General features: G+C 46.5%; 1 protein-coding gene across 1 annotated transcript in view; it reads right to left on the reverse strand.

Annotated features, from left to right (window-relative positions):
* The window catches only part of cntnap2a (contactin associated protein 2a), a 355,408-nt gene that overhangs the window by 138,011 nt on the left and 200,715 nt on the right, over window positions 1-16,682 (reverse strand). The window contains exons 9-10 of the mRNA XM_066646476.1: window positions 15,697-15,846; window positions 2,587-2,749 (exon numbers count right to left, since the gene is read on the reverse strand). Coding sequence (XP_066502573.1) covers window positions 2,587-2,749; window positions 15,697-15,846 — 313 coding nt within the window. The remainder of the gene's footprint in view (window positions 1-2,586; window positions 2,750-15,696; window positions 15,847-16,682) is intronic.

The raw sequence follows: 16,682 nt of genomic DNA on the forward strand, positions 1-16,682 counted from the left end.
TCCTTCTCCTGCTTTTAGCATCGACAGTTCACTCACTGCCTGATAAACCCTAACCCCTCCACCGGGGGCAGTGTAACCAGATCACCACCTGTCAACGGTTTTATCCTTGAGGCTCATCGAGTTATACATTTATATCTATAATAATTATAATACATCTTTCCTTGTAAAAACACTTCACCACAGTTTTCCTATACTTTTCCCCCAGAAATGCCAGAAAACACACAACACACACACACACACCCTTCCTCGACATACCGTTACATCACAGTTCAGACGCTGTGAAAGGCTGCGGTGCTTCAGAACAACTTATGCATGAAATAGTCTCCTGTGAGTGAAACACAGCAAGGGTTCAGAAAGAGGAAAAAGCGTGTTTGGAGATGAAAAGGCGTCAGCCTCCGTCCAGTTCTGTGTTTCAGTACGTGGACGGAGAGAGTGATCACAGATGAGTGCTCTGTGAAGGAGATCAATTATTATGCACTTATATCAATGCAGCTGTAGCCTTTGTGAAAAGAGTGTGGTTTATTCTCTTAAAAACAAAACAAAGAAAACACACACTCACAAACCACGTGCACAGATTAAACATAAAAACACTGCCTGATATTTCTTTAAAAATCTAATGTGCACAGCATACTCTCATTCCTATAGACCCTCAACCCTCTGAAAAGGAAGAAAGAATCTGAAGGAGAGACAGAGACTGGGAAAACATGACAGGGCTGGGAGAGTGAGACAGAAATGACAGAGGGCTGTAATTCTTGTAATACGAGTGCTTGTGTAAATCCTCCAGCTGATTAGCTTCACATAATTAAGCTCCGGCTCTGATCCGAATCGCTGATCAATACCTCACTGTCAGAACCGCTCACACGATGACGGGCCCAGAGCAGCCGCAGCTGCCAAATAAACACACCTCCAACCATCAGCGCGTTCATTTATGCACGACTCGGGGCGAAGAGCGAGAGCCTGTCCATAAAATGATCTCGGAGAACGGTCCGGGCCTTGGTTCGCAGCCTCAGGGAGAATCCGACGCTGCCGCATTGATCCTGGGTTAATGTTTAAGTAATAACTCGGACTCTGAGGTTCACTGAGGAGAGCAATGAACACGGCTCTGGCTCCACTCGCTACAGTGTGGGAAGGGGCATATAAATAAGAGCATCCCACAGCTGCAGGGTCTCGGTTTCCGGGGTGGGATCCTCTCCTCGAGTCACTGCCTGTGAGGAGTGTGGTGTGTTCTCCCTGCGTCTGAGTGGGTTTCCTCCAGGTGCGCCGGGGTCCTCCAGCAGTCCAAACACACAGGCTAATAGTGATTGGTGATGGGGGAGTGTGTGAAATTATCCACGGATGACTGTGTGATTGACTACTGGGGGGGTGTGAGAGTGTGTGTTCAAATCTACAACTACAACTACAATAAAATACAGTACAATTATGTTAAAGACCAGCGGGACTAAGACCTAGCACCGAGGGTCCCACCGCAGTGAGAGTGAAAAGGACCACCGCAGTGAGAGCGTGGGCCTCTGCTAAAAGTGACCTAATTAGACGATGAACAGCAAACGCGCCTCAATCTGCTTTAATATGGAGACAAATGAGTTTTCAGGAATGACAACAGACGAGAACATTGTCATTCAGGTCCGTGCGGATCCCAGCGCTTCTTCCCCGACAATGAGATGCTATTTCATGGAAATAATAGCGCTACAAATTGAACTGTCAAAATTCAGCAAGAAACTGATTCAAATAAGGCGACAAAACACAAGACGACGTGTTTCCGTTACAAATTATTTACCCGTAAACATGAAGCGGCAGCTAAAGCGGAGCCGCGTTCTGGCCTGCTCTCGCGAGGAAAAGCTGGGTTTCGGATTAGAGCCTGTGTTCAAGTCGCGTGGAACAATGTCAAACGTGGATTTATCTCATCAATCACATTTGTTTATCCGCAGACTTTAGGCAGAGGTGTGGATGGAGACGCTGTCGTGGTTCGGTGATGGAAAATTCCGTGAATAATCAATCAATCCCAGCTTAATGATAGCGAGCTGGTCCCATATTCCCCTGGAATTGCTGGAGCCCGGCCACGGAGCCATGGAGATTAACCCTTAGCGCTACCAACTCTAACACAAACATGGGTGTTAATTTCACATCAGACCTGTTGATATGTGGTATTAGGCCCAGTTAAACCTAATGAGCTTGGGCTCATAAACATCTGCAAAGGCTGTAGGACATAAGTGATGAAAGGCTTATGTGGGTGTGGTGTAGTTTTAAAAATGTTACATACCGCACTTCTGTAATTTCATAACTTGATAATGACAGTAGACGAAGGGTGAGGCTGTGTGTGTGTTCTGTGCGAGTAGAAGCTGAAAGCTCCAGGGAGGACAGATGGACCGTGAATGATCCTGACCACAGTCAAGGGGCAGTGGTTTGTGTTTGTGTTTCAGACAAGGGGGTTTATCCAACAATGTGTGTGTATGTGTGTTTATGTTTGTGTGCTTCTGTTTCTGTGTGTGTGTGTGTGTGTGTGTGTGTGTGTGTTTCTCTCTGTGTGTGTGTATATGTGTGTGTGTGTCTGTGTGTCCAGGCAGTGTTTGCTGCCACTGGTTCTCTAACCTGTCGATGATGGCGCACATGTCCAGGCTGACGTTCTCGAAGGCCCCCAGTCGGCCCTGCTCCACAGCCGCGAGGTCGGCCAGCTGATCGTCCACCTGGATCAGCTGCATACAGCCCTGGAAGGACCGCTGGGACGGCGAGGCCTGGGTCCGCAAGAAATAACCTGGAGACGGGAGAGGAGAGAGGAAGGGCTGTGACATGATGGAATTAATCCTGATTAATGGCCGCTTCCAGTTTTGCTTTTATTTTACTCCAAAGAAAAGCGGTGCATATTTTTTCAGCTTTAAATACACTTCAGAGAAAATGTTTAACCCACTCTGTATTTCCCACATGTTGAATTTCTACTGCAGCTTTGTGTTGGATGCAGAGGCACTGTAAGTGTAGCCAAAAAAAAAAAAAAAAAAAAAAACATAAATACAGTAAAAGCAAAAAGTAGTAGCTGTGTTGGGAGCGAGGGTGAAGAACAAAGTGTGTTTCCAGATGTTCTCATTGATTGTATGGATTTGTTAAACCAACAGCACACTTGATTTAACATAATGATGTATTAATTAACCGCTAAATCTAAGGATTGATGATAACTTCAAAGGTTATAAGGGTTAAACCAACACACACACACACACACACACACAATATCACATTCTCTGGAATAATGAGATTAGTTTTTATTCTAATATTAGGGTTCCTTTTGTTTTATTTGTGTGCTTTTTGAGTAAATAAACTCTTACTGCTTGGAAAAATACATTTCATTCATTCATTATCTGTAACCGCTTATTCAGTTCAGGGTCGCGGTGGGTCCAGAGCCTACCTGGAATCATTGGGCGCAAGGCAGGAATACACCCTGGAGGGGGCGCCAGTCCTTCATAGGTCAACACATACACACACACACACACACACATTCACTCACACCTACGGACACTTTTTTGAGTCACCAATCCACCTACCAACGTGTGTTTTTGGACTGTGGGAGGAATTCGGAGCACCCGGAGGAAACCCACGCAGACACAGGGAGAACACACCACACTCCTCACAGACAGTCACCCGGAGGAAACCCATGCAGACACAGGGAGAACACACCACATTCCTCACAGACAGTCACCCGGAGGAAACCCACGCGGACACGGAGAATACACCACCCTCCTCACAGACAGTCACCCGGAGGAAACCCATGCAGACACATGGAGAACACACCACACTCCTCACAGACAGTCACCCGGAGGAAACCCACACAGACACATGGAGAACACACCACACTCCTCACAGACAGTCACCCGGAGCGGGAATCGAACCCACAACCTCCATGTCCCTGGAGCTGTGTGACTGCGACACTACCTGCTGCACCACCGTGCCGCCGAAAAATACATTTATAAATCTCATTTCCTCAGGTGCCTGAGACCTCTACACTATGCTGCAGATCTTAATTTATAATGCGCAAAACTTCACCAAAGCTGAAGAAAACAGTAAAGTCGGGGACTGGGATTTCCAGCAGTGCTTTCTGAGGCCCGCGCCCCCAAAGGCCAAATGGAGGCTCACTAAAGCCTCTCCTCCTGGGTGGAGTAACTCGCCATGGAAGAAGACGTCTCCCGCACGTCTCCCCTCACTCCATCAGGCTCCTAATTACCTGCCGACATCGTCCTAAAGTGGGTTTAATGAGACACGGATTTTTGTCTTGTTTGTGCCAATCTGCTCCCGTCTCCAGTGTCCTGCTTCCCACATTGCATAGGACACTGGGGACAAGCCACACTCCCAGTCTTTCTGCTGTCCCCATGTAGACACCAAGCAGGAACCACAGAGGCCACAAAGAGCCTAAGCCTCAGAGAGACACTAAATCCGGTTAAGTCTTAGAGCTCGTATCAGGGGAAAACAATGAGAGCTCAGCACAGGAAGGCTTTCCGAGACTCACCCGGCAGAATCTTGACATTAATCGACAAATTGCAGCATCTGGAGAAGACGGCGTTCGTCTTCAGCTGCTGCAGAGGACAAAAAAAAAAAAAAAACAGTAGAAGAGGAGAAAGAAAATAAAACAAAGTTGAGGAAGTTTTTTGGGACCATCTGTCTCGTCTGCCTCCCACACCTGTCCAAGTGTCTATCTGCCTGAGCAGCAGAAAGAGGGGCGGGGGGGTAGTTTGGGAGGTGCCGGGAGAAGGTCCCGATGGTGGGATCATGATGGCAAATGCATCTCTCCAATGAGGGTGAGAAAAAAGAGAGAATTAAATCAGCATCTGTTGAGCAGCGAAGCACCTGAGCGATGCCAGGAGGCGTGGAGCAGTGAAAACACTGCCAGGTGATCAGAGAAGGCATGAGCGGGGAGACAAGCTTGAACGTTTACTGTTTGGACACAGGTCATCGCCGGGGGAGGGGGTGGGGGTTCTTCTGAGCTTCCGTGAATGGACCATTTTAATGGAAAACAGTGAAGTGAATCCACATGCCCTCCTCATTTAGTCACGGAACAGGCAGAAACTCCCTGACCATATTCTGAGCCAACTTCTGGCCGTATAGGTGTGTGTGTTTCAGAGAGCCACGTATGAGCGTCCACGGGAGAGTTCCTAAAGAACAGCCGTATCCCTCTCTGATTGCTGTAATCCCTGTCTCCTCTGCAGCGGAGTAACACCGAGGCTTTGCTCTTTGTTTAAGGTTCCTCTGCACAAAGGAAAGCAATCTCCAGCTGTCTGCAGCTGGACACTCGTCAATTTTGGCGAGGCCTATTACGAGAAAAAAAAAAAAGCAGCAAAACCATCCTCTGTAAAATGGGTTTTGGGTCTGGGAGATGCCACCGGAGCAGAAAAGCAGACGGGAGGCAAGAAATCACTTCTAATCACCTGCAGATTCCAGCACAGCTGACTAAGCCCATGTGAGGGACTGCTCCTGAACCAGGGGAACAGTGAGGGGGGGGCACTAAACTACAGCCGGCTCCTCCTAAACTCCTGCTAAAAACTAGTGCTGGCATTCAACTTGGTCTCACTCATAATTGTGATGTAGTCTTTGATGTAAAGCGTTGCGTCTGGTGTGTTCTCCCTGTGTCTGCGTGGGTTTCCTCCGTGTGCTCCGGTTTCCTCCCACGATGCAAAAACACACGCTGGTAGGTTGGTAGTGTCTGTAGGTGTGAGTGAATGTGTGAGTGTGAGTCGCCACCTCCAGAGTGTGTTCCTGCCTTGCACCCAGTGATTCCGGGTAGGCTCCGGACCCACAGCGACCCTGAATTGGATAAGCGTTTCAGACAATGAATGAATGCATAAATGTATAGCGTTGTTTTATAATGTAGGAGTTTTGTGAATCCATGTCTTAGTCACTCATATAAGCACAGAAAATGCCACAAGCATGACATTATTTACACACCACACTGTCTTTCTAGTACAACATAGATGTAGGGTAATTTTATGCCCATGACTTTTTCTGTGTTTATATGAGTTTTATTTCTAATTTTATTTCTAGGTTATGATTCATCAAGTGAAAAGTAAGAATACTCCCGTCACTCTCAGGTGAACTCTCCACACTGTCCTCGCTCCCATGTCCCCACCCCGCCCTCTCTCTCTCTCTCTTTCTCTAGTGATTTAGCCACACTGTCTTCAGTCTCATCTCTCTCTCTCTCTCTCTCTCTCTCTCTCTCTCTCTCTCTTGTCTGTCTCTCTTTGTCACTGCCTCTCTCTCTCTCTCTCTCTCTCTCTCTGTCTCTGTCTCTCTCTCTCTCTCTCTCTCTCTCTCTCTCTCTCTCTCTAGTGATTTAGCCACGCTGTCCTCACTCTCCCTCTCTCTCTCTCTCTCTCTCTCTCTCTCTCTCTCTCTCTCTGTGTGTTTGTGTGTGTGTGTCTCTCTCTAGATTTAGATAAACCTTTAAGTTCACATGTATCTATTTCCTTTAAAGGTACACCACTTGTTAAAGTTAAATTCACCCTGAAGGCATGCTCCACACGTATGTCCCACTTCTGTCCCTATGTCACACGGCTCTCTGGTCTCTCATTAGTATGGACATCATTCCTACAGGTCTTTCATGTCTTTTGCTGCAATTTCAAGCTGTTGTGATTCTGTTCCTCTATTTTCCTCATCACCTTGTTTCTTCGTCCTCAGTATGTTCAGGACTCTGACCCTTGTTGAGAGGCGTGTGGCGTCTGAATATTGATTCTCCTTCTGTTATTTATATTTTTTATCCTCCAGCCTGGACTGGACTCTTAAAAATGTCCTAATAAACGGTCACACGTGCTTTTAGTGCTGTGTCTTTCTTAAAGAGGCATCAGCAACTCAGGACATCATTCATTAATTCATTCATTCATCCTCTGTAGTAGTTTCTTTCTGTTCAAGGTCACAGTGGAACACACATTGGAGAGAGCACCAGTCCAGCAGAGCACATCACACACACCCCCAGTCACTCACACACTCACACACACACACACACACCTGCGGACAACTTCAGTCCTGCATCAGTGGAAAGAGGACGCTGTCGGCTGATGGGGCTATTCTTAGTCAGCAGTGACGCTGAGGGCTTTAAAAACTCCAGCAGCACTGCTGTGTCTGATCCACCTCAGTTTCACTGCAGTGCTGAAAAAATAAAATGGGGCTAATAGAGTATTAACAGCAACAGATGGACTGCAGTCTGTAGAACTACAAAGTGCTCCTGTGTGGCCAGTGGAGCTGATAAAATGGTGGTTTTAAGGTTACGGCTGATCTGTATATATTTAATTTAACTGTCCCACTTCATTAAGTCCATGGTGTACAGATGGGGACTGTTTGTAGCCGACAGTGTTCTGAGCACTTCACTGTCCCTCCTCTGTGTGATACATATGACCTTGTGAGACTAGTGTCCAGAGCTTTAGCCGCATCCTGCTTCCAGTGACCTCCGTGAGAACCATCAGGAGTTTTACAGCGAAACCCAGTCTGCTGCAAGTCAGTCTGACAGTAATGAGAATTAGACTCAGGTGTACACAAGAGCCGGCGATAGAGTTTTATCTTCCTCTAACACATGTTTATGCTGTGGCTCGGTGCGGTAATCATCTCCAAACCGATAAGAATATTGTCCAGCCTCTAAAAGCAGACAAAGACGGCACACATCACCGTAACCACAGTGTATTAAAATATTCCTATCCTTTCTCATGAGAGGCTGAATACAGACGATAAACAAACTCCACTGAAACCAGGAGCTTGGCAATAGGAAAATATCCATCTCAATATTCACTAAAGAAATAAATAAAATATCTAAATAACAAAAATAAATTCAGGCAAAACTAGTTACACAAACTCTAATGACCTTTCAAAAGATACTGCAGATCCTTTAGGCTCCTCCCACCTCAATACTGAAAAGATTATATATATATTCTATACACCATTTTATACAATGACCACAAAAAATTATTTCAAATAGTAATAATAGTCTTATACACTTAAAAAAGTACATTACAAGTGTATGTATCAACATATACACAGCATGTGTGGTGCCCCCTTGTGGGCGGTGGGCTATGTACACAGTAGAGGCAATAGTCAATGAGTCCTAAAAAAAAACGTCAGTCATCAGTCCAGAGGAAGTGGTCACTGATTCCTAGCATGTTGTGCTGAATGGAAGAGGTGCTGTAATGCATGTGATGGTCCAAATAGCTGAGAGGATAGCATCCACTGCAGCTACAAAGCAACACTTTCCATTAGCCGCCACGAGCGACTCTTTTCTGCTCCAGTGAATTGAGCTGCTGACCTTGCTGTAATCACGGCCCTGATTGGGCAGAGCCATGGATTGTGCGATTATACCCAATTAAACCGGACGTGCTCTGGATTGTGCCTCTGAATTAGCCTCTTAGCATCATCAGGGCCTATTATTCTGCTTTGGTCATGCTAGCATAGCGCCTGGGGCTAAAACCTGGCCTTGTGTTACAGCCACCGGTCGCTGTAATGTAAACGGAGACGAGGCGAGGACAGAGTGAAACTTCCAGCGTTCAGGACTGGACCACATCTGGGAAAAGAATTTTCAAGAAGAACTGTAAAACAGTTAGTGTTGTATAATCCATATGGTGGATGCTAAGCTAAAACAGCTGCATTCAATTCAAAGTTCTTGTGACAAACACTTTTGCTCCACTTACTCTTTGTTATTAGGAGTGTTTACTATTGGAATGAGTTAGAGCTCTAATTTAAAGCAACACTAGGTAAGATCTGGTATTTTTGCTCTTGGGTTCCCCCTACAGTTGCAGAGTGGCATTCACTCTTACAGCGCTGTCCTGCGGTTACATAAAAAAGTTACATAGTGCAGTTCCTGCAGTGCTGAGGCTCTATTCTCCCTATAACAGAATAGTGGAGCATCAGAATGATTTCAAAGCTGTAAATTTGAGGTAAAAATATGACCTAGTGATGCTTTAAGAAAGTCGACAATGTTAAAGTTTTTTTCAGTTTAGTGGAAAATGCTAGGAATTTCTAGGAAAGCTTGGGCTTGGGAGGTGGTGTTGGTGGGGCCAAGATCTCAATGCCTGGGTGCACTGTATGGGACACTATTGAATAAACAGGGCTGTCCTTCAGATGGGACATAAAACCGTGGTCCTCTCTGAGGTTATAAAAGATGCTGGGGCATTTGTGGAGTAGAGTCAGGCTATGACCCTGATGTCTGGCTAAATCTGCCCCTGTGGTCACTCTCTCTGTCCTCCTGACCATAGCCATTTTCAATAGACTGGCTCGGTCACTCCCTCTCATCTGCTAACAGCTGGTGTGTGGTGAGGGGACTGTGGGTATTGTCTGTCGTCACATTGTTCAGGTCAGAGCTGCATTTTGGTAAAGATGGGGGTGAATCTCTAATATCCCAAGCAATGTAAAGCACTTTTAAGGTCTAAATAAGTGCTGTAGAAGTGGAACCATTACTTTTTATCATGTGTTCAACACATGCAGCAAGGCATCGAGTTTGCTACCTTCTGTACCCTACTAAAGGCCACAATATGAATTATTATAGCCCGGTAAAAAACTCTCTGGTGGGACGAATGGAGTGCTGAGTTCTCAGGAGTGAGAGGGAGGCTCTCTCAGAGCCAGAGAAATCGCTCGTAAACAAATTAGAAAGAGGAGAAGCAAGGCTCTGGGCTGGAGGTAACAGCGATGGATGGAGGATCATTGATTGATAATTACGCTGGGCCCAGACAATCCATCAAGACCGTGGTGCAGTGGACAGGCTTTCTGGTCTCGTTTGGAGGACCGTTGTGTGTAAACGCTCTCAGCGCTGGATGTCTGTCCAGGCTCTGGACTCACAGAAGGCGTCTGAAGACGAATGATAGGAGCTGATAGAGCCATCAGTACTGCACTATCCCTCAGCATTAACGAGAGGCACAGCAGTCTAGACTGCCATTTTAACTTTGCCAATGCCCACTTCTTTATGTGTGCGCACCACTGCTGGGCCTGAGTGGACAGATGGGTGGATGGAAAGTGGGCTCTGGTCCAGTGAGGAGTCCAGTACTTGTGTGTTAATGTATTCATGTACATGTGTGATTCCACTCCTGGCCACTTTATCAGAAACACCCCCTCTTCTCCCACTCACTGGCCACTTTATCAGAAACACCCCCCTTCTACTGACTCTCACTGGCCACTTTATCAGAAACACCCCCCCCCCCCCCCCCTACTGACACTCACTGGCCACTTTATCAGAAACACCCCCCTCTACTGACACTCACTGGCCACTTTATCAGAAACACCCCCCTCTACTGACACTCACTGGCCACTTTATCAGAAACACCCCCCTCTACTGACACTCACTGGCCATTTTATCAGAAACACCCCCCTCTAATGACTCTCACTGGCCACTTTATCAGAAACACCCCCCTCTACTGACACTCACTGGCCACTTTATCAGAAACACCCCCCTCTACTGACACTCACTGGCCACTTTATCAGAAACACCCCCCTGTACTGACACTCACTGGCCACTTTATCAGAAACACCCCCCTCTACTGACACTCACTGGCCACTTTATCAGAAACACCCCCCTCTAATGACACTCACTGGCCACTTTATCAGAAACACCCCCTTCTACTGACACACACTGGCCACTTTACCAGAAACACCCCCTTCTACTGACACTCACTGGCCACTTTATCAGAAACACCCCCTTCTACTGACACTCACTGGCCACTTTATCAGAAACACCCCTCTTCTACTGACTCTCACTGGCCACTTTATCAGAAACACCCCCCCCCCCCCCCCCTACTGACACTCACTGGCTACTTTATCAGAAACACCCCCTCTAATGACACACACTGGCCACTTTATCAGAAACACCCCCCTCTAATGACACACACTGGCCACTTTATCAGAAACACCCCCCTCTACTGACACTCACTGGCCACTTTATCAGAAACACCCCCTTCTACTGACACTCACTGGCCACTTTATCAGAAACACCCCCCCTCTAATGACACTCACTAGCCACTTTATCAGAAACACCCCCCTCTAATGACACACACTTGCCACTTTATCAGAAACACCCCCTTCTACTGACACACACTGGCCACTTTACCAGAAACACCCCCTTCTACTGACACACACTGGCCACTTTACCAGAAACACCCCCCTCTAATGACACTCACTAGCCACTTTATCAGAAACACCCCCTTCTACTGACACTCACTGGCCACTTTATCAGAAACACCCCTCTTCTACTGACTCTCACTGGCCACTTTATCAGAAACACCCCCTCTAATGACACTCACTGGCCACTTTATCAGAAACACCCCCTCTAATGACACACACTGGCCACTTTATCAGAAACACCCCCCTCTACTGACACTCACTGGCCACTTTATCAGAAACACCCCCTTCTACTGACACTCACTGGCCACTTTATCAGAAACACCCCCTTCTACTGACACTCACTGGCCACTTTATCAGAAACACCCCTCTTCTACTGACTCTCACTGGCCACTTTATCAGAAACACCCCCCCCCCCTACTGACACTTACTGGCCACTTTATCAGAAACACCCCCCCCCCCCCCCTACTGACACTCACTGGCCACTTTATCAGAAACACCCCCTCTTCTCCCACTCACTGGCCACTTTATCAGAAACACCCCCCTTCTACTGACTCTCACTGGCCACTTTATCAGAAACACCCCCCCCCCTACTGACACTCACTGGCCACTTTATCAGAAACACCCCCCTCTACTGACACTCACTGGCCACTTTATCAGAAACACCCCCCTCTACTGACACTCACTGGCCACTTTATCAGAAACACCCCCCTCTACTGACACTCACTGGCCATTTTATCAGAAACACCCCCCTCTAATGACTCTCACTGGCCACTTTATCAGAAACACCCCCATCTACTGACACTCACTGGCCACTTTATCAGAAACACCCCCCTCTACTGACACTCACTGGCCACTTTATCAGAAACACCCCCCTGTACTGACACTCACTGGCCACTTTATCAGAAACACCCCCCTCTACTGACACTCACTGGCCACTTTATCAGAAACACCCCCCTCTAATGACACTCACTAGCCACTTTATCAGAAACACCCCCTTCTACTGACACTCACTGGCCACTTTATCAGAAACACCCCCCTCTAATGACACTCACTTGCCACTTTATCAGAAACACCCCCTTCTACTGACACTCACTGGCCACTTTATCAGAAACACCCCCCTCTACTGACACTCACTGGCCACTTTATCAGAAACACCCCCCTCTAATGACACTCACTGGCCACTTTATCAGAAACACCCCCTTCTACTGACACACACTGGCCACTTTACCAGAAACACCCCCTTCTACTGACACTCACTGGCCACTTTATCAGAAACACCCCCTTCTACTGACACTCACTGGCCACTTTATCAGAAACACCCCTCTTCTACTGACTCTCACTGGCCACTTTATCAGAAACACCCCCCCCCCCCTACTGACACTCACTGGCTACTTTATCAGAAACACCCCCTCTAATGACACACACTGGCCACTTTATCAGAAACACCCCCCTCTAATGACACACACTGGCCACTTTATCAGAAACACCCCCCTCTACTGACACTCACTGGCCACTTTATCAGAAACACCCCCCTCTAATGACACTCACTGGCCACTTTATCAGAAACACCCCCTTCTACTGACACTCACTGGCCACTTTATCAGAAACACCCCCCCTCTAATGACACACACTGGCCACTTTATCAGAAACACCCCCATCTAATGACACTCACTAGCCACTTTATCAGAAACACCCCCTTCTACTGACACACACTGACCACTTTACCAGAAACACCCCCTTCTACTGACACACACTGGCCACTTTACCAGAAACACCCCCCTCTAATGACACTCACTAGCCACTTTATCAGAAACACCCCCTTCTACTGACACTCACTGGCCACTTTATCAGAAACACCCCTCTTCTACTGACTCTCACTGGCCACTTTATCAGAAACACCCCCCCCCCCCCTACTGACACTCACTGGCCACTTTATCAGAAACACCCCCTCTAATGACACACACTGGCCACTTTATCAGAAACACCCCCCTCTACTGACACACACTGGCCACTTTATCAGAAACACCCCCCTCTACTGACACTCACTGGCCACTTTATCAGAAACACCCCCTTCTACTGACACTCACTGGCCACTTTATCAGAAACACCCCCTTCTACTGACACTCACTGGCCACTTTATCAAAAACACCCCCCTCTAATGACACTCACTGGCCACTTTATCAGAAACACCCCCTCTAATGACACACACTGGCCACTTTATCAGAAACACCCCCCTCTACTGACACACACTGGCCACTTTATCAGAAACACCCCCCTCTACTGACACTCACTGGCCACTTTATCAGAAACACCCCCTTCTACTGACACTCACTGGCCACTTTATCAAAAAAAAAACCCTCTAATGACACTCACTGGCCACTTTATCAGAAACACCCCCTTCTACTGACACTCACTGGCCACTTTATCAGAAACACCCCCCCTCTAATGACACTCACTAGCCACTTTATCAGAAACACCCCCCTCTAATGACACACACTAGCCACTTTATCAGAAACACCCCCTTCTACTGACACACACTGGCCACTTTACCAGAAACACCCCCTTCTACTGACACACACTGGCCACTTTACCAGAAACACCCCCCTCTAATGACACTCACTAGCCACTTTATCAGAAACACCCCCTTCTACTGACACTCACTGGCCACTTTATCAGAAACACCCCTCTTCTACTGACTCTCACTGGCCACTTTATCAGAAACACCCCCCCCCCTACTGACACTTACTGGCTACTTTATTAGAAACAGCCCCCCTCTACTGACACACACTGGCCACTTTATCAGAAACACCCCCTCTAATGACACACACTGGCCACTTTATCAGAAACACCCCCCTCTACTGACACACACTGGCCACTTTATCAGAAACACCCCCCTCTACTGACACTCACTGGCCACTTTATCAGAAACACCCCCCTCTAATGACACTCACTGGCCACTTTATCAGAAACACCCCCTTCTACTGACACTCACTGGCCACTTTATCAGAAACACCCCCCCTCTAATGACACACACTGGCCACTTTATCAGAAACACCCCCCTCTAATGACACTCACTGGCCACTTTATCAGAAACACCCCCCCCCCCCCCTACTGACACTCACTGGCCACTTTATCAGAAACACCCCTCTTCTACTGACACTCACTGGCCACTTTATCAGAAACACCCCCCTCTACTGACACTCACTGGCCACTTTATCAGAAACACCCCCCTCTACTGACTCTCACTGGCCACTTTATCAGAAACAGCCCCCCTCTACTGACACTCACTGGCCACTTTACCAGAAACACCCCCTTCTGAGGAGCTGCTTTACTCCGGACTTCAGCAGACTGTCCTCTCTTTCATTTCCACATGAAATTAAATAAGACATGAAAGCACATTAAAATTTTCTGATACGCTGGGATCGTCTTCGTTATGGAGCTGTCTGAACGATGCATTAGAGCTTTCAAAAGTTCTCCAATTCCTTTATAGTGCAGATCTTTCCCTCCATCTTAGACTTTCAGCAGAAGGGATTTAAAAGAGACAGGCCTTTGTGTGCTAACTTCAGTTTTCCATTCACCAGGGAGAAGGGGAGGGGGGGTAGATCTGAGACCCCTTTCTCTGCAAAAGTCTCATCAGATGCAGTGTTGGGAAGCAGTGTGGACCAGCACTGGATTCTCTTTAGTTGATCCAAAATTACAGTAAAATTACAGTAAGATTTTCCTGTGAAGTGGATGACATGGGGATTTCAGACTTTTTAAGACTTCATAACTTGTGTTGTGTTGACAGAAACGTTTACACACCACGGTATGTTCTCAGCATTTAACCCATTCATGGCAATTATTTCCCCTAAGAGAATTTGTGTCATACACAAAAAGTCAAACAAAACATGGCCAACACTAACTCCAGTATCTCTGCTGTGTCTGATCCACACTGTGTGAGGGCAATGTGTGAATCGAGTATCCGCTCCCATCTCTGTTATTTTCACTGAGATTTCTTATCCAGTGTGAAACAGCCATGAACATTACTGACGTCTTGTGGAAAAATGACATTACACCAGCTCCCCACAAAAACTAATCCCACATGGATAGGGCTTCAGAACTTAAAACTTAAAGGACAAAGGATATAAAAATACATAATCTAAAGCTTCTCTAAGCTTTAGGCCATGGCTTCCCAGCAGAGTGGTCACATCAACAAGGGATATAATTTAGCACATTAATTTTCAGGTATTATTCATTATTCTGTAGTATTAAGTGTCTAGCCAACTGTTTTAATCAGTTGTATCAGTCTAAATCAAGCCACATAGATTTTAAATCCACATAAATCAGTTTAAAATCAGCCCCAATCTTTTTAAATCCAACTAAAAATGAATCTAGAGCAGCCTAAAATCAGCCTAATTCATTTAAAACTGTCATAGATCAGCCTAAAATCAGCCTAAATCCATTTTAAATCAGCCTAAATCCTTTAAAATCAACTCAAATCAGTCTAAACCAGCCAAACATGGTGATGTAGAGGAGTCTTCTGAATGAAGGGATTTAACTGAAGTCCCCTAAAGGATTAGTGTGTAGGGAAAACAAAAGCACTGCTTAGAGACCGTAGTGGAGCGCAGTTATAGACTGATGCACTGGAAACCTCACCTCCGAAGTGGTATGTTCCTCCGGTGTTGATCTGGAGGGGGGCAGTGGTCCTCACAGCTGAGGCTTCATCTCCGTCGATGGTCAACATGGCAAAGTTTTCTTTGGCCAGGAATCGTACATCGTGCCATTCCCCATCATTCAGCCCTGACCCTGAAAGAGGAAACAGATCCATGATCACAATGTACATTTATAGTGTAAAATATAGTACATCTACGGAGGCCCCAGTTTATAACAGCTTTTTTTACATTATTATTATTATTATTATTGGACAGACATTATTATGCAGTTCAGTTTTAATTCTGTTATAGCTTTATGTGAAGGTTATTGATACAGCAATGTGCTTCTGCCCAAGCTGGGAAACAAACCCCAATAAATGACCCAGTACACTTTATAAAATCCCAACATTCATTCATTCATCTGTTATTGATTCACCCTCATCACAGTAGCCATGGATGCAGAGACTAATTTGAATCACTGGGTACAAGAGAAGAACACACTCACACCAGTGGACAATGTCACACAGTCACACACACACACACACACACACACACACACACACACACACACACACACACACACACACACACACACACACCTGTAAACAATGTTACATGGCCAGTTGACCTACCAACATGTGTGTTTGAAATGTGGGAGCAACCCAAGCACTCAGAGGAAACCCAAACAGACACTGGGAGAACACACCATGCTCCTCAGATACATTGATCCAAAGGTGGAAATTGAACGCAGGATGTGGAGCTTGGTGTGTGTGTGTGTGTCTGTTCAGTGTGCATGAAAGGTGCTCTATAAATAAACTTGCCCTGCCTAATATTAAAATATTATCATTTCAAACCTATGTAACCTGACACTGGCAGATGCTCGGAAGAGTACATTATGTTTCAGCTGAGTTTGACTTGAAAGAGCAAATCAAAGGGCTTAGCTGATGGGTTCCTTCCACGAAAACTCATTTCTTCAGTCTGTATTTAGTC

This window comes from Hoplias malabaricus, chromosome 1 (assembly GCF_029633855.1).
Source record: "Hoplias malabaricus isolate fHopMal1 chromosome 1, fHopMal1.hap1, whole genome shotgun sequence".
Lineage (NCBI taxonomy): Eukaryota > Metazoa > Chordata > Actinopteri > Characiformes > Erythrinidae > Hoplias > Hoplias malabaricus.